Below are 18701 nucleotides of genomic sequence, written 5' to 3'. Positions count from 1 at the left end.
ATGTTGTCTTAGATTCATATCGATTGGGTCTACCTCTAATCACTTAAATCCATTATTGTCTATGTCCATTATTTGCTGTCTGAATAGCTAGGAGTGTGCTTCATTTCTCTTTACTTTGCCATGGTGTGCTTCTAGATACTTCTCTGATTATTTTGTTTGTTTGTTTTTACTAGGTGAATGAGTAACTAAAAAGAATTGCTTTTAAACTAATTTGGGATTTCCAGACAAGATGGCAGAGTGGTAGGACCACAACTGACTGGAGACAACCATTGAAAAAGTGGAACCTAGCAAAGAAGATCGTCTTCAACTGTAAACAAAGAGGGAACCACAGCAGGACGGTAGGAGGGGCATGCTCATGATATAATTAGGCCCCATACCCTACCCTGCCCCAGGTTGGTGACCCACAAGCTGAAGAGTAAGTCAGTCACAGAGGCCCTCCCACTGGAGTGAGAGTTTTAAGGCCCACGTCAGGCTCCCCAGCCCAGGGTTCTGGCATTAGGAGGAGGAGACCCCAGCACATCTGGTTTTGAAGGCGGGCTTAACTCCAGGAGCCCCACCGGACTGGGGGAAACAGATTTCACTCTCTTGGGAAGCGTACCTAGAATCTCGAGTGCACCAGGTCCATATGCAGAGGCAGTGATTTCATAGGAACCTGGGCCAGGCCTGCCTGCTGGTTTTGGAGGGTCTCTTGGGAACGTAGGGGATAGCTGCAGCTCACCCAGGGGACATAAAGGTTGGTGGCAGACATTCCAGGAATGTTCATCTACATGAGCTTTCCTGGAGGCTGATATCTTGATTGGATCATTTGCACCGAGACCTAGCCCCACCCAACAGCCTGTAGGGAAGCCTCAGGCCCAATAACATCCAGGGTGGGAACACAGCCCCATCCACCAGAGGGCCAGGACCAAGCTTCACCCAGCAGTGGGCAGGCACTGGCTCCTCCTGCCAGGAAACCTGCATAAGCCTCTAGTCCAGCCTCATTCTCCAGGGGGCAGATACCAGAAATAAGAAAACAGCAACCCCAAAGCCTGTGGAAGGAATCCACAAACAGGCCAGACTACACTGTGACCAGCTGGATCCTAGCCCTTGGCTGACAAGAGGAGTGTACTGCTGGGACACACAGGATGTCTCCCAGAGAGGGTCACCTCTCCAAGGCTGGGAAACGTAACGAACCTGCCTAAAAATATAAATAGAAAGATAAACAATATGAGGCAGCAGAGGACTATCTCCCAGGCCAAGGCACAAGATGAAATCCTAGAAGAAGAAATAAGTGATAAGGAGATAGTCAATTTATCTGAGAAAGAGTTTAAAGTAATGATGGCAAAGATGTTCAGAGAATTCAAGAGGAGTATAGATGCACAGAGTGAAGTTTTTAGCAAAGAGTTGGAAAATATAAAGAATACCCAAACAGAGTTGAAGAATAAAATCACTGAAATGAATAGCACACTAGAAGGAACCAAGAATAGACTAAGTGAAGCAGAAGGATGTATCAATGAGCTAGAAGACAGACTAGTGGAAATCACTACTGCAGAACAGAAAAAAGGATGAAAAGAAATGAGGATGGTTTAAGAGAACTCTGGGACAACATGAAGCACACTAATACTCGCATCACAGAAATCCCAGAAAGAGGAGAGAAAGAGAAAGGACCTGAGAAAATTTTTGAAGAGATAAATGAAAACTTTCCCAACTTGGGAATGCAAACAGTCACCCAAGTCCAGGAAGCACAGAGAGTTCCACACAGGATCAACCCAAAGAGGAACACATCAAGACACATAGTAATCAAATTGACAAAAATTAAGAATAAGGAGAAAATATTAAAATTAGCAAGAGAAAAGTAACAAATAACATACAAGGGAACTCCCGTAAGGTTATCAGCTGGTTTTTCAGCAGAGACTCTACAGGCCAGAAGGGAGTGGCAAGATATAGTTAAAGTGATGAAAAGGAAAAAACCTACCACCAAGAATACTCTATCCAGCAAGGCTCTCATTCAGATTTGATGGAGAAATCAAAAGCTTCACAGATAAACAAAAGCTAAAAGAATTCAGCACCACCAAACCTGCTTTACAACAAATATTAAAAGAACTTCTCTAGTCATTAGAAAAGAAAAGAAAAAAAAAGACCTACAGAAGATTGCTTTGGCAGTTTGGGGTCTTTTATGGTTCCATATAAATATGGAAATTGTTCTAGTTCTGTGAAGAATGCCATGAGTACTTTGACAGGCGTTGCACTGGATCTGTAGATGGCTTTGGGTAGTACACCCATTTTGATGCTGTTGATTCTGCCAATGCAAGAGCACAAGATATCTTTCCATTTCTTCGTATCCTCTTCAATTTCCTTCATCAGTGTTTTACAGTTTACAGAGTATAGGTAACCTCTTTGGTTAAGTTTATGTCTAGGTATTTTGCTCTTTTTAACGCAATGGAAATGTTTATGCCAGTTATAAAATTCTGGTTTTTGAAGTGGGAAAAAAAAGTGAATGAAGGGCTGCAAATGGCAAAACATCCTTCTTTCTTATGGGTGAGTGCATTCCATTACATATATATGCTGCATCTCCTTTATCCATTCATCTATTGATGTGTACTTACGATGCTTCCATATCTTGGCAATTATAAATAATGTTGCTATTAATAGCAGGGTGTATGTATCTTTTTAAATTAATTCCTGTTTTGTGATTGGCTTTATTCCTTTGATAACTAGGTAAGTTTAAAAAGTTAAAGCTCTAAAGGTTCTTAGAAACAATGAATAGTACATATATGTAAATTTTAAAAATTTGCAAAAAAAATTAATTGGAAAATCAAGTAAAGTTGAAACTAACAGTTTAAAAAAACATTACTTAATTAATTTGATACCTTCTTGGAAGGTATAAACAAACTCTGATTCAAAGAGAAGGCTGAAATCCCCAGTGATGCCTAAGACCACGAATCAGTCTAGCCAGGAAAACGGAAACTCTGAGTATTCAAAAGAGAAGATACTAATGCAGAGACCTGTCACACAGGCAGAGAGTTGCAGGGCTAAGATGTCCCAGAATATGGTAAAGCAACACAGCAGGAAACCACTGCCACATTTAGGCCGGGGGATCCAAAGGAGCAGGTGACGTCAGAATGGTGGGGGCGGGCAGTGGGGCTGGGACTGGAATCCCCAACAGGCCCACCTGGCAGGAGCTGAAGCCCCAGGGAGGTACAGCTCTGCCAGAAACACTCCCTGAAGCAGAGAGAATATGCTAACTTTTTCTTTCCTCTGCTTCTCAGTCTCCCACCACAGCCAAACCTACGTGGCCAGGAGCCATCTGACAGGGAGCCTGAGAAATGAAGTCTATAAAGAGCTGTGATGCAGAACAGAGCAAGGGCATACCCCAGGGTCAACCAAAAACCTATCATAAAAATCATATAGGAGCACAAATCTAAGTATTTAATTCTGTAAAAAGGATCAAGTCAGCAAAGAGCACATCACAGTCAGGTTGATGTGTAACCTGGATAAAGGAGTAGTCAGCAAGCTTCTCTGTTACCTGCTAGATTGAAATATTTCTGGCTATTTTGGCTTTTTAGGCCATGTAATCTGTGTCACAGCTCCTCGTTCTGCTATTGTATTGTAAAAGCAGCCACAGCTAATGCCCATTCACTTAGGCAAGTGTGTGTCACAATAAAACATTACAAAAAAGGGCAGCAGGACAGACTTGGCTCATGGGCCATAGTGAGCCAGCCCTGGTCTAAAGGGTTCTCTGTCATCCCAGATGTCAACAGTTCCACTGTGTGACGTGGACATAGCTCACTAGCCATCGACATAAGATTTCTCCTAGCTGCCATCAGAAAATTACTCATATAATTAAATGGTGCTAATTATTAGAGAAATGCAGATCAAAACTACACTAAGGTATCACCTCACACCAGTCAGAATGGCCATCATGAAAAAGACTACAAATAATAAATGCTGGAGAGGATATGGAGAAAAGGGAAACCTCCTACACTGCTGGTGGGAATGTAGTCTGGTACAGCCATTATGGAAAACAGTATGGAGATTCCTTAAAAGACTGAAAACAGACTTACCATATGATCCAGCAATAGCACTCCTAGGCATATATCTGGAGAAAACAACTAATTCAAAAAGCTATATGCACCCTAATGTTCAGAGCAGCACTACTTACAATAGCCAAGACATGGAAGCAACCTAAATGTCCATCAATGGATAACTGGATAAAGAAGATGTCATATACATAAATACAATGAGATACTGCTCAGCCATAAAAAAGAATGAAATAATGCCATCTGCAGCAACATGGATGGACCTAGAGATTATTATATTGAGTTAAGTCAGAAGAGAAAGACAAATGTCATATGATATCACTTCCATGTAGAGTCTACAAAAAAATGATACAAATGAACTTTACAAAACAAACAGACTCAGAGATAGAAAACAAACTATGGTTACCAAAGGATAAAGAAGCGGGGAAGGATAAATTAGGAGTTTGGGATTATCAGATACACACTATTACATATAAAATAAACAACAAGAACCTACTGTGTAGCATAAAGTACTGTATTCAATATCTTGTAATAGCCTATAATAGAAAAGAATCTGAAAAAGAATATATATATTCTGTATAACTGAATCACTTTGCCATACACCAGAAGCTAACACAACATTGTAAATCAGCACTTCAGTTAAAAAAAAAAGATTCTAGGTGTTGAAAGAATTTATATATTTTTTTAATTTAGTGTCAGCTTTACTAACTTACTTTTTTAAATTATTTACTACAGCTGGGTGAAAAGATACAGAAAAAGCACTGGAAAAAAGATAGATACCTGTCAGAATAAAGGAATCTTGTGAAGAAGAAAAAAAAAGGCTACTTATACACCAACAAATACATGTAAATTTGGTGAAATAGAAATAGGAGATGTGAGTAAAGGACTTAGACCTTTAGCAAGTGTAGACAAAGGATAATTGAAGAGGAATCATCAATCTCTTTAGCACTATCCATGTGCCCACTGGTATTCCAGGTTGGACTAATACATCAGATATGCCATAGGAGACTAGCCCTGCAGAAGGTGAAAATGTGGGGAAGTGGTTTTTGTGATCAAGTAAACCAGGAAATACAGTGTTTAAAAAAGGTAACCAGTTTTCCTCATTGTTGAACTTCTCAGAGCCTTCAATGTATCAGTGTTTATTATAAAGTTCCAAAAATGGGGAGATGCATTATTATGTAACTCTTGACCGTAGGGCTCTTTTATTCACAGAATGTCTTGAAAGAATACTGCTCCAAAGAATACACTTTAAAAAAGCCTCCTTAAAAAACAGGTATTTCATACTTTCAAAATTTTACTATTAGTAATTAGGTTCAATAATTTCGTACTTTTGATTTTTACTATGATTAGGCTTCCCAAATATTTGGACAAAAGGAAGATTTTATGGCCATATATAATGCAACTAGAATTTAATTATTTTTGGTAAATTGTTCAATGAATAGTATATTATCTGGTTGTTTAGTGAAATAAAATTTCTGAATCTGCAAAGGTGAGGAAAAGACTAAATCTTATTGATTCAATCATGCAGTAGGAAACATTTTCCCATTTATTCTTTGGAACACTTCATTCTTGGATATGGGATGGAAATACTTGTACAAAAGATTGATTCTAAGTATCACATAAAATGGCATTTAGGAAATGACATGGTTGATCAGGGTACTGCAATTCTTGTAATATATATTTTCTAACAATTTAAGAGCTCTAAGAAATAGCATCCTCAAAATTAAGAATTAATAAATTCAGTCAAAATAGTACCATTAAAGTACTTTCTTGTCCAGAAATAAACCCACAAACTTTCAATTAATCTTTGACAAAGGAGGCAAGAATATACAATAAAGTAAAGACAGTCTCTTCAGTAAATGATGTTGGGAAAACTGGACAGACGCATGTAAATCAATGAAATTAGAACACTCCCTCACACCAAACACAAAAAATAAACTCAAAATGGCTTAAAGACTTATAAGACGAACTATAAACCTCTTAGAAGAAAACATAGGCAAAACATTATCTGACATAAATCTCAGCAATGTTCTCCTAGGACAGTCTACCCAGGCAATAGAAATAAAAGAATAAACAAATGGGACCTAATTAAAGTTACAAGCTTTTGCACAGCAAAAGAAGCCATAAGCAAAACAAAAAGACAGCCTATGGAATGGGAGAAGATACTTGCAAAAGATGAAACTGAACAGGACTTAATTTCTAGAATATACAATATATACAGCTCATACAACTGAGTAAGAAAAAACAAACAGTTCTCCAATGAAGACATATAAATGGCCAATAGGCACATGAAAAAATACTCAATATCACTAATTATCAGAGAAATGCAAATCAAAACTACAGTGAGATATCCCATCACACTAGTCAGAATGGCCATCATTTAAAAGTCCATGAATGATAAATGCTGAAGAGGGTGTGGAGAAAAGGGAGCCCTCCTACACTGCTGGTGGGAATGTAAGTTGGTGCAGCCATTATGGAAAACAGTATGGAGATTTCTCAAAAAACTAAAAATAGACTTACCATGTGATCCAGCAATCCCACTCCTGGGCATATATCCAGAGGGAACCTTAATTCAAAAAGACACCTGCACCCTAGTGTTCATAGCAGCACTATTTACAATAGCCAAGACATGGAAACAAATGAAATGTCCATCAACAGATGACTGGATAAAGAAGATGTGGTATATTTATACAATGGAATACTACTTGGCCATAAAAAAGAATAAAATCGTGCCATTTGCAGCAACATGGATGGACCTAGAGATCATCATTCTAAGTGAAGTAAGCCAGAAAGAGAAAAATACTATATGATATCATTTATATGTGGAACTTAAAAAAAAACCTTATTTACAAAAGAGAAACAGCGCAGACATGGACAACAAACTTATGGTTACCAGAGGGGGAGGGGGTAGGAAGGGATACGTTGGGAGTTCTAGATTTGCAGATGCTAATATACATAAAATAGATAAAGAAGTTTATGCTGTATAGCACAGGGAACTATATTCAATATCTTGTAGTAACCTATGGTAAAAAAAGAATATGAAAACGAATGTATGTATGTTCACGTATGGCTGAAATATGTTGTACACCAGAAATGACACAACATCGTAAACTGACTATACTTCAATAAAAATGAAATAAAATAACTGAGTCGGAACCAAAGAACTACGGATCTCCCTACCTTTTATATGTGACATCTTAGTGTGTGGTCTTCCTAGATTCTGCCATCCCAAGTCGTGGTTTGAATAATGACCGTGGTTTCGATCTCTGTGCCGAGTGCCGTCCAGAGCTGGGATGTGAGGGGTTAAGATGCTCTCAGTGACCGGGATACAGATGCCTGGAGATAGTCAAGTAATCAGTTAGACTTACTCATTTCTAAAAGTGTGGTTTTTAACCAAGCATTCTCTCGCCATGAGGCATGAAGCCACCTATCATCTTTTCATTCACCCATCCATTTATTCATGTATTTATCAAGACTGAGTATTACTCAGTTTGGTCCAGAGTCAGGCTTCCTTGATTTGAATCTTGCCTCTCTCAAGAGCCAGTGACCTTTGGCAAAAATAGGAATTAAAACAGAATTTACTTCACTAAGTTATTGTGAATATGTGTGAAGAGTTTAGAATAGTGCCATAGTAAGGTATTAAATGATTACTAGCTATTAGTACTTTAAGTCTGATCAGACATCTATGTTAAGTTTCCTTTTTCAATCAGCAGTACAGTCCTCATCCACACTGTAAACATCTCTAATGGTAAGAGGTTGTCTTCCCTTTCACCTCTTGTCCAGGCTACTCCCTGTGGGACTGTGCCCAGGGGTCAGGAACAAGTGTAGGGATATGACTCTGATGATGTTGTTTTATATGACTAAGTATGTTCCTGATCACCTTCAGTTACTTAATGGTTTTACCTGCCATTTACTGTCTGTGGTTCTCCATTTCCTCATTAATGCTGAATTATCTGCCTATAAACTCATTGAGATTGGGCGAAGCCCTGGCTTTGGGGAAGGCCAGGGAATAGACTCCTGTGTCTCCTTTTTGAGGAACCAGTCACTCCATCAGCATTTGTGTGTGCCACGGGGTGGGGCCTTCCAGAGAAGACACCTCGAGTATAAGAATCAAGGTATGAAATTGGTATGAAAATGGAAAACAGACTCACAACTGCACTGCTAAATCACAGCAGGTTCCTTTCCTTTGGTTCCTTTGCACATATTCGCTTATGTGTTTAGTTTAGTGGAATAAAACATCTGGCTATTTACATGCAACATTTTAACATGGCAAATCCTAGACCAGCATAGATTATAAATTATAGAAGATGATCAGAGCCCAGGAAAGCTAAGATTTGGGAGGTGATCCAGGTAATCTTCCACATATCCCAAAGCATGATCCCATTCCTGCCAGCTTTGAAAGGTTCCTTACACTTTAGGAATCTGACTAAAGAGAAGGGAGCCTAACTCGGTAGCCAGACCACCTCTGTGAAAGGAAACTGAGCCCTTTACCATTATTGCAGCGGGTCCCAGGACAACACATGCCATCTCTGTGACAGCGCTTCTTTTTCCTTCGACACACCATGCAGGCCGACGATCCTTGGTGGGGACTGTGGCAGTATCTCCCAACTTCACATTCCTTATCACTGCTGCAAGGGTAGGCCTGTCATGAAGGGGAACACCACCAAAAAAGCAGCGGAGATCAGATCTTGGAACATGGAAAGTTACTGCAGCAAATCACGATGGGAAGTAAATCACAAGGTGACCCTCCTCAAAGGATTTTAATATACCATTGTAATGATGTTCTCAGCAGAGTGTCTACAGAGTGACACTTAACTGAGGACCTTATAAATCCTGATTATTGATGGTGACAAAGATGAAGGTGACACTATTCATATATTTTCACTGACATCACTTTTGGGTTAGGATTTAGACCTTATGTTCATTAGCAGAGGCCTGAAGAGTGACTCTTGGGCCTCACAAACAGTTGTCAGTGTTATATTGCCACTGACTTAAGGTATAAATGAAACAGCCTAGCCACCCCATTTTTCATCCACTACAACTGGATGAGAAGGTTAAATAAAACAACAAAGGGCTGTGCTCGAAGCTCAAACACATCTCCTGCCCAGTTACGGAACAGATCTTCTAAGAGTGACTCATCACAGTTCCTGCCTGCGAGGAACAGAGGAGAAACACTTCCAGAGCAGTGTGAGGCAATGAACTATTTGGCACAAAGCAATCAAGGAGCAGGGTCCTCCTTCCAGACTCAGTGATGAACAGCAGTGGAGTTCTCAGTGGTCAGAGAAGCAGAACCCCAGTTACATCATGTTCTCAGGAAACCAAAGGGCAGGCTCCTTACATACAAAAATAGTCCTCCGGGCTACTGCACCTTTAATTTATACAAAGGGATTGCTGCTGCTGCTGCGTTCCTCTACCAAGTTGTATGTTCAGAAGGCTACTTAAGGAGTCATTATTTCAAAAAAATACGTATATATACACATACACTCTAATTATATACTCCTTGTCTCTTGGAAGTGTTAGAGCAGGCAGATAGCTAGATATGAGCAGAGAAAGGGGAATGCAGGCTAAATGGCAGGAATTGGGCAGAAAGGAGGGACACAGGCCAAATGCAGGAAACCAGACATCATGTAAGCACCAGGGGTCCCTGGCAGAGAAAGAAAAGCAGGAACCTCTGGGCTGATAAGAGGTCGCACCTTTCAAGGTGCTCAGTGGCCTGGAGGCCAACAAAGAAAGGTGGGAAAAGGCAGGAATCTCCAGTGTCTGAATGTAACCTTTTGCTCATTATAGCCTCATTTCAATAAAATTCGCCTTGCAGATTAAAAGTAACCCATCCTGCACCGACTCCATGACACTTCCAATCCAGACTAAATAAGGACAATAATCCTTTCTCCCTTCAGGAAGGTGGAGTTGGGATGAAAATCAGGGAATACGACCCCAGAGACCCTTCTCTCCCTAATAAATATTACGCCCATTAATTTTTACACTCTATGTAACCAACTTACCAAAGAAACTTGGGGCAGCTGCTAACCTGAGCCTGCCCGCTCTCCCCTTGAGAGTGTACTATCCATCCTTTAATAAATTCTCACTTTACTTTCTTAACCTCCACTTCTTGTCTCTGAATTCTTTCTGGGATGGGACAAGAACCTGGACACCAGTCACATCTACCAACAACAGAAGTTCTTGCTGGAACACTTAAAATGTCCTGTTTTCAGACTGAGAATTGAGAAACTGAAATGTCACATCACACACATCAAACTTATATTTTGAGGCAGGTTTACAGGGAGACTTATTTGCCAGTCTTTTTTTTTTTTTTTTGGTAGTTTATTTTTTTTATTTCCAGAGTAATGCGTTTTTTTTTTTAATTAAAAAAGAAGAAGAAGCTATGTAGTTATTTTTAAGCAAGCATAAATGATATGATTATAAAACTACGGAGAAAATTTTTGTGACCCTCCAGTTAGTGTGGTTTGAGTGCCTTGCTTATGAAATGGGGTTTGATGGCCTCACTTTGCATCCATTCCTATTCCTCCCCCAACACTGCCTTGTTAAAGCAGGTAGCTAGCTACTATGAGCAGAGAAAAGGGGATGCACTGGGCAAAAAGGAGGGACACAGGCCAAGTGCAGGAAACCATACATCATATAAACAACAGGGGTCCCTGGAAGAGAAAGAAAAGCAGGGGTGATAAGTGGTCACACATTTTGGGGTGACAAGTGCCCTGGATGCCAACGAAGAAAGATGGGAAAAGGCAGGAATCTCCAGTGTCCGAATATAACCTTTTGCTCATTATGCCCTCATTTCAATAAAATTAGCCTTGCAGATTAGAAGTACCCATCATGCACCAATGCCATGACACTTCTGATCCAAACTAAATAAGGACAAAAATCCCTCCTCCCTTCGGGAAGGTGGAGTTGGGGTGGAAAATCAGTGAATATGACACCAAACCCTTCCCTCCCCAGTGAATATTCCGCCCATTCATTTTTACACCCTATGTAGCTAGCTAACTTGCCAAAGAAACTCAGGGCAGCTGCTCACCTGAGCCTGCCCGCTCTCCCCTTGAGAGTGTACTATCTCACTTTAATTTCTTCACCTCTGCATCTTGTCTCTGAATCCTTTCTGCGACGAGACAAGAACCTCATCACCTGCAACACTTTTTCACTCTGATTCTTCCATTACCTTTTCTCCCTGTGCCCTGTACATATTCAGCCCCCACGTTTTCCTTTTAGATCTGATCATCTTTGGTGAGAAAGACGAAAAAAATATGAAGTTGACATGTGACTCTGAAAACTTTTCATGTTGCATGAAAGAAAAATACACTTTTAGTATCATTACAATTTGCTGTTTACCCTCCAAAGAAAACAGAAAATAGGAACACCTCTAACTTCAAACTGAAAGTGCTTTTGAAGAATTCCACTGTAGCGATGTTTAATGCCTACATTACAGTTGGAGCCAGATAAAGCTATAAAACGAATTAGGATGTAACTGTCCCATTCTGACACCATCATTATGCTTCAGAGAGAATCTGAATGAAGGTGATTTCAGAGTATCAAGCCATTTTTTAAGAGTCCAAGACTGATGAAAACAAAACAAAATGTCACTTCCTGACTTGCTACACTCTTTCCCTGGAGCACTTTACTCCCTTCCTATTTAAACCCAGTCATCTTAATTGAAATACAATTCACTTGTTTCTGCTTCATTTACATTCATTTCACCAAATTGTTTTGCAAGAAACATTTGATGTCTCACAAGTTTTATTCTCCCTTCCTCAAAAATAGGATATTCTTTCAACAGAAGTAAACATGTGCCATCTCACACATCGAATCTTCAAGGAATTCAGAGTTCACAGAATAACAACTTGATTCCATTCCTAAAAAAAATCATCTGTATGGTAAAAAGCAAGTTGTTTGCTAAAGTAGCAGTTCATTTATGCAGAAAATTGTGGAAGGCTCATCCTCATCTTTTCATTCTCAGTTGATGGGAAATGGAAAATATTGAAATTGAAAATACATGAGATGGAAGATATTTGATGCTATTACAAAAGTAATATGCACAGTAGTTCTTTATTTGAATGGGACCACAGTAAAATTCTCACAATTTTTTCAGAGGGAAGAGAGAAAAAATATTAGAAGATATGTAGTTTTACTGTGTCTTAATGTATCTTCTAACTGGATTGAAATAGAAGTGATAAAGGCAGAAAAAGTGTGCAGGAATTTTTTTTTTTAATGGAAGGTTACTGTTAATGTGAACTTGTACTTGGAATGGAATGAATCCCAAACATATTAAGATAAATTTTGACAAAAAGTAAACCTCAATAATTAAAATACAGGGTTATATGACACAGCTTCTAGTATGGTTATGGAACTCTGGCTCCAATAAACAGCCTTTATAAATGAATAAAATCAAGAATGGATGAGACAGGTTGACTGAAACAGGTTTTAGGGAAAGCCAGTGATATTTGAGGGCACACCTTGTCTTCCGAAATCAGTGTCCCCCAGGATGGATCTAGTCAGCCATAAAGTTTCCCTGTGTGTAACCATTAGCAAGAAAAAAAACATAGAACTTGAGAAAATACGGATCTGATCCATTAATAGCAATTCTCGTGCTTTCAGCCTAACGCATTATTTTTCAGTAAGGAGCTTTAAACTCAAGTAGGAGGGCTCTGCAGCTTGCTACTGGGTTTTCCTACATTAACCCCTTTACCTTGTCTGGAAGTGGTATCACAGTAGGCGAGGGAGGGAGGGAGGGAGACAGACAAAGAAAAGCACATGGTTAAAGTAGTTAGAGAGGATCTTGAAGGAGTGATGACTTGTGGCAATTAACAGACCGCTGGAGGGAAATTACACACATTAATAGAAGTGCCATTCAGAAACTTTCCCAAAGGCTTTTGGCCTCCAAAGGCTGTTTCTAGTCCCATTTGATGATGATTTTGTGACAAACAAAAAGTATATTTGAGTACCTTAGTCTAAGTTTCTACTTAACAAAAGTAGTAATATGCTTCCCTGGTACTTATTTTATAAATGGATAAGAAGACTGACTTTATAAACCTGCTATGAAAATTATTAACAGTATATTTTTATGGCCCTTCATTTACTTGATTTTAGGTGAACAGTATGAGGAACAGTGACAGTCTGTGTGGAAGACTGAAAGTCAAGTGAAAGAATTAGGGAGAGACCTTATATACACCTGTTCTGTACTAAAACGTTCCAGAACTGCATGAGAAATTCAGTTGCCTGAGCATCCAGGAACACTCGCCTTCGTGAAGAATCATTCATGACTTAGCCTCAGTCACACTTAGGAGATGAATTCATTTGAGACACCTAATAATAGCACATGATGGGTCATAAATTAAGAAAGTATGAGAGCGGTCCGTGATCAGGCCAAAAAAAGCAAAGAAGTTTTGCCCAACTCCCTTTCTAGGCTAAAAATACAGTGGTTCCCATAAATAGCAGTGCTACTTAGCATTACCACCATGCCATGGGCTAAAAAAAGAGTGAACACATTGGACACAGCTTGAAAATAATGTCTATCAGAAAAAAGCATTTCTTTTTTAGTATATAGGGTTTTTTTTTTTAAGCCCATTTACTATATGCAATTCTGGAATCATTATTTAAAATTTTAGCAGTGAAGTAAAGACAGGTTAAGTAATTTCGGCAAGTGAGTTGTATGTGCTCAGCCACAGAAAACTTGGGGATTCAGAGCTCTGCGCTGGCTTTCAGGCCTCCCTGTGAGATGTCACGACTCAGAGCATTTAATGACGATGGTTTAATGCACACACAGAGGAGGTGTTTGAATGACCTACGTGCTGAATTTAGAGATCAGAAAAATAAACTTGGCCACTTCTCTTTCTAGAAGCCTCTAAATACCAACAGCATGTCCTGCTGCAGCTGTTGGAAAAACAGAAAACTGGCAGAAAACACTGACAAGACTGTAAACAACATTTTCTCATTCCATCTTTTTGACAACAGTTTTATGTCCACTTCAACTCAGTGTAATCAGTTATAAGCAAAATCTCATCACGCAAGTAATAAATAATATTCTAATGAACAAAATAAAATGTTACTGCATCTTATCTGAATCAACTGAAACTTTTTTCCAATTAGTCTAAAAACTGCAGGGAGAAAAGTCTTGTTAAATCAAGACTTAGATGTAGGGTTGTATTTATTCTTATTTTTCAATTACTGCTCATCCCTTAAGGAACCGCCAGTTCACCGATGAAGTAACTAAATGAGGAAAACTGTTTCAGGTATCTCAGTAGCACTGACAGTTTAGTAGACCTTTGTCCACAACTAAAACCTTAGATTAACTCCCCACTTTTCAAAACAATGACATTGTTCCTGTTAATGATGAGGGGAGAAAAAGAAGAAACATCACAGAGTGTTCATGTGGGCTAGCCACCCATCCGGATTCTTGCAAGACCGTCCTAGTTTTGTTGTTGTTGTTTTAATTGGGACAATCCTTTGTCCCCGCAAGCACTGTTTATAACAATCTCGGAAGTTTTCTGGAGCCAGAAAAACGTCATCAGCTGGGCAGGCAGAAGAAAGCCTGCAAGGGACAACCCAGCTGTGGGAATACAAAACATTTGAGGTCAGTGGATAGAGGGAGGTAGCGGCACAGGGCAGGGGACTGGAACACGTCTGGGGTCTCCAAGAGTGCACAGCCAAGTGTTGGCAGTTACATTTGGGAAACCAGATCAGACTGGCTTCCTCTAGGTCCTTCAAGAAAAGATTAATTTCCCTCGTCCTGACATTTCATGATAGATCTCTTTTTCAGTGAGCAGGCAAAATATGCTACCCTTTGAGGTGGTCATTTCAAAATCAAACCCTAAAATTCCAACTGCAGGAGACGCAGGGAACTATTAACTCAATCTGGCTAATGTGCAGTTGTACGCTTCAGGCCAAAGCCTGTGCAATCTGATCTTTTCCTTTGTCCACAATTACCTCTAGGGGATAGGGGTTTACTAGATGCATCTTTGAGGATTCCTGAACCTGAGGCCAGGAGGATTGAGCTATATTAAATTTGAGGGGAAATTTTCAGATATCTCATGATGTTCTGGATGTGTGCCATAGATTCTTAAGGCAGCTGCTTGAATATTCATTCAGTATTCAATAATTATTTGTTCAGCATTTATTAATTGAACACCAACTATGATCCATACAGTCACAAATAGTTCAGTGATCTACAAATGTCTTGCCTATGTTATCCCTAAAATAATTTTGAAAAAACATATATCTTCTCATATTTGTTACAGCATAAGTTTAAGTTTGTTTTGTTAATATGATTACACCAAAAATTTTATAAGATGAAGTTCACAGTAATCTGACAAGATTCAATAAAATAGCTTTTTACCTACTTTATTGGTCAATGCATACCAATGCTAAAATAAATCATAACATTTACTGATAAATACTTTTCCTTGAAAAAGTTAGAAAACATTAAGTTAAATTTCAAAACACACAAGTCATCACAACTATTTTGAATGTTCTATATCCAGAACTTTCCAACTGGGGCCAAGATTCACTTTTAAAAAATTAATAAGAGAAGGAAAGAAAGTAACTTTGTATGTTTGGGATGCACTGATCAACTATTAAGAATATCTTTGTTAAAACAAATATGCCAAATTCTACGTTAGTTTGTCATCCAAAAATGTTTTACCTCTGGCGAATGCAGTATATCAAGATTTGGAATGCGTGACAGTTTTGCCTTTTCCCCCCATAAAACAGCAAAATACTTACTGTAAACATAGGCATATTCCCAGACAATTGTAAGAAAAAGAACCATGGAAGTTGAGGATCTGGAAATTGATTCCCCAAAACAGTTCATGCTGTGCACACCATGGAAAACTTTTGAGAACCTTTTATACACATTCATTTCAAGGCTAAGTTTGTTAGACATTTAATTTTTGATATAAAAGTCCAGAATTGAGAGCTTGTCTACTAATACTGCCTGGATTATAAATTATGATGGATTTCCACCAGGGTTCCATTAACCTCCCCAATGTATTCAGAGAACCTCACTTAAATCCTAAAAAGCAATAATTCTATGAAATAAAGACAGGGTCCTTTGCAACTTCGGTTCCTCCACCCTGTTCTCTGTATGTCATTAAGCGGAAAGGAGATTCCGGGGAATGCTCTACTTTGAACATAGACCACATCCTCAACTGTAACATGTCCATTACTGCTATTGATCATGGGTTGAATGAGGAGAGCTAACCCTTCCCATATGGTCTCAGCACCTAGACAAATGTAAACCGTATTACTTACCTGGCTTTTTATTTTTGCTTGTTTTTAACCATTTCCCCTTCACTTGTAATATATAGGACAGAGAGCTTCTATCCCATGTTCAGAATGCAGTCAAGCCTCCATGGGGCTTTCACACCATAGTTGGAGCCCTTTAAGCTTCGTATATAAGTTATAAAGTCCTTTATAATTCTATGATTGGTTCAGTATAATTGTCCTATGCAAAACCGAGGAAGAAAGTACACAATTTCAAGTGCTCTTCCAAATTCAGGATCAAATGCTTGTAATATAAAATTTTCATTGCAGCCCCACAAGTTTGCCTGACCTCATGACCAGCAGCAAGGTAACATGGTAAGAAGAATTTTGGAGTTACACTGCAATTTAAGTTATACCCCCACAATTAATTTATTGTTACAAGTTACTTAACTGAGTCTCAGTTTCCTCCTTGATAAGATGGATATAATTCCTCCCTTCAGCAGCATTTCCTTTCTTAACTAACCTTAAACATCTCATGGGGTTTCTTTAAAAACTACTTATTAAGAGACTCCTCATAGAGACCCTAATTCTGTAGGACTGGACGTCATCCATGAATCTATATTTTTAATGAATACTGTCCTGGTGATTCTGTGGCAAGGTAAGACAGGAACACTGGATTACACAGGATTGTTGCAAAGATTAAAGATGCTTTTTGTACATGTGTTATACAGTGTCTGGACTACAGGAGATACGACTCAACCATATCTCCCAGATGGACGTAAGTCTAAGTGGGGCTGGTTCCCTGACACCAACATGAGTCTAAGCAAGAGACTCACTGACAACAACAACTATTTCCAGGCAGGTTCCTCTTCACTCCTAGTGCTTAGCCACTGTGCTTAGGGGTGAGCTTGAGAATTTCTAAAACTATATAAAAAGGTAAAGTTACACATAACAAACACACCAGTGCACTTTGGGAGCAACACTGTGGGGACTCAGAGCTGTCAACACACCCATCACGGCTGGCTTGTTTCACACCCTCATGTGGTGTACACCTGCGTCGTTGGCAGTGCACAGCTTTGCAGTTTTCTTTGCATCATGTGTCCTGTTGGTCTTTACAAAACAAGTACTCTTCTTCCCCACATCAAGTATGATAAATAGATGATGTATGTTTTCATTATTTTCTATTCTTTGTATAGCATCAAATTTTCCTTTCCATTGAAAATCCAAGTATCAATGTCCAGGTGGATAGGAAAACAACATCCTTTCAAACTGCTGTTTAGAAAAGACCTTCTTTATGATTATAGAATAGGTCCATGTTGGTAAAGATTGCTGTGCCCAAATGTAAACCCTTGTGAATTTGAAATATTTCATGAGTTGAAGTCATTTTCACTTATAATATCATGAGTTTCCAAATGGGAATATGAGAATTCAGTGAAGATGTGTGTGGGTTTGTTTGTGTGTGTGCTAAGTTAGGTTGTGTTCTCTAAGTATAGTGAAGAAATAAATAACAAAATTTACCCATGGGAAGGTGAACATGGTTATTGAGAACAGAGAAAGGAGGAACATTTAGTTTCCAAGTAAATCTTTTTAAACATTTAATAATCTTCAATAGGTGCATTTATGATGTATCAAAATTAATAGTTTTAAAAGAACTACAGTAGACTCTCCATATCCACAGACGTGGAACCCACGGATACAGAGGGTCAACAGTACTAAGCCATTTCATATAAGGGACTTGAACATCTTTGGATTTTGGCACCTGTGGGGTGTCCTGGAACCAGTCCCCTGCGGATACTGAGGGATAACTGTAATATTATGAGATTCAAAGTGAAATTTCTTATTCCTTGCTAATTTATGCCTCATGGTTTTCATATTAGGAATGCTTGGAAGAACTTGGGTTTCCTGGAGCTGGGGCTTCATGCAAGAGTATCAAGAACACAGACTGAAATTTCCTTGCAAATCAAAGCTACAATGAGGTATCACCTCACACCAGTCAGAATGGCCATCATTCAAAAGTCCACAAATGACACATGCTGGAGAGGCTGTGGAGAAAAGGGAACCCTCCTCCACTGCTGGTGGGAATACAGTTTGGTGCAGCCACTGTGGAAAATAGTATGGAGATTCCTCAAAAGACTAGGAATAGGCTTACCATATGACCCAGGAATCCTGCTCCTGGGCATATATCCAGAAGGAACCCTACTTCAAAATGACACCTGCACCCCAACGTTCATAGCAGCAGTATACACAATAGCCAAGACATGGAAACAGCCTAAATGTCCATCAAAAGATGACTGGATAAAGAAGAGATGGTATATTCATACCATGGAATACTATTCAGCCATAAAAACTGACAACATAACGCCATTTGCAGCAACATGGATGTTACTGGAGAATGTCATTCTAAGTGAAATATGCCAGAAAGTGGAAAAAAAAATACCATGTAAGATCACTCATATGTGGAATCTAAAATATATA

At 39.0% G+C, this 18701-nt stretch overlaps 2 protein-coding genes across 3 annotated transcripts in view; one reads left to right on the top strand and one right to left on the bottom strand.

Moving 5' to 3' along the window:
* LOC123616494 (uncharacterized) overlaps positions 1-4849 on the top strand; it is a 436127-nt gene extending 431278 nt beyond the window's left edge. For both annotated transcript variants that reach the window (XM_074342758.1, XM_074342761.1), the window contains one exon: positions 174-4849. The gene's annotated coding sequence lies outside the window, so the exon portion shown is untranslated. The remainder of the gene's footprint in view (positions 1-173) is intronic.
* DKK2 (dickkopf WNT signaling pathway inhibitor 2) overlaps positions 1-18701 on the bottom strand; it is a 101616-nt gene that overhangs the window by 2374 nt on the left and 80541 nt on the right. The window contains exons 2-3 of the mRNA XM_010953632.3: positions 8511-8661; positions 7200-7355 (exon numbers count right to left, since the gene is read on the bottom strand). Coding sequence (XP_010951934.1) covers positions 7200-7355; positions 8511-8661 — 307 coding nt within the window. The remainder of the gene's footprint in view (positions 1-7199; positions 7356-8510; positions 8662-18701) is intronic.

Source organism: Camelus bactrianus, chromosome 2 (assembly GCF_048773025.1).
Source record: "Camelus bactrianus isolate YW-2024 breed Bactrian camel chromosome 2, ASM4877302v1, whole genome shotgun sequence".
NCBI lineage: Eukaryota > Metazoa > Chordata > Mammalia > Artiodactyla > Camelidae > Camelus > Camelus bactrianus.
This window is presented reverse-complemented; position numbering and strand designations above follow the sequence as displayed.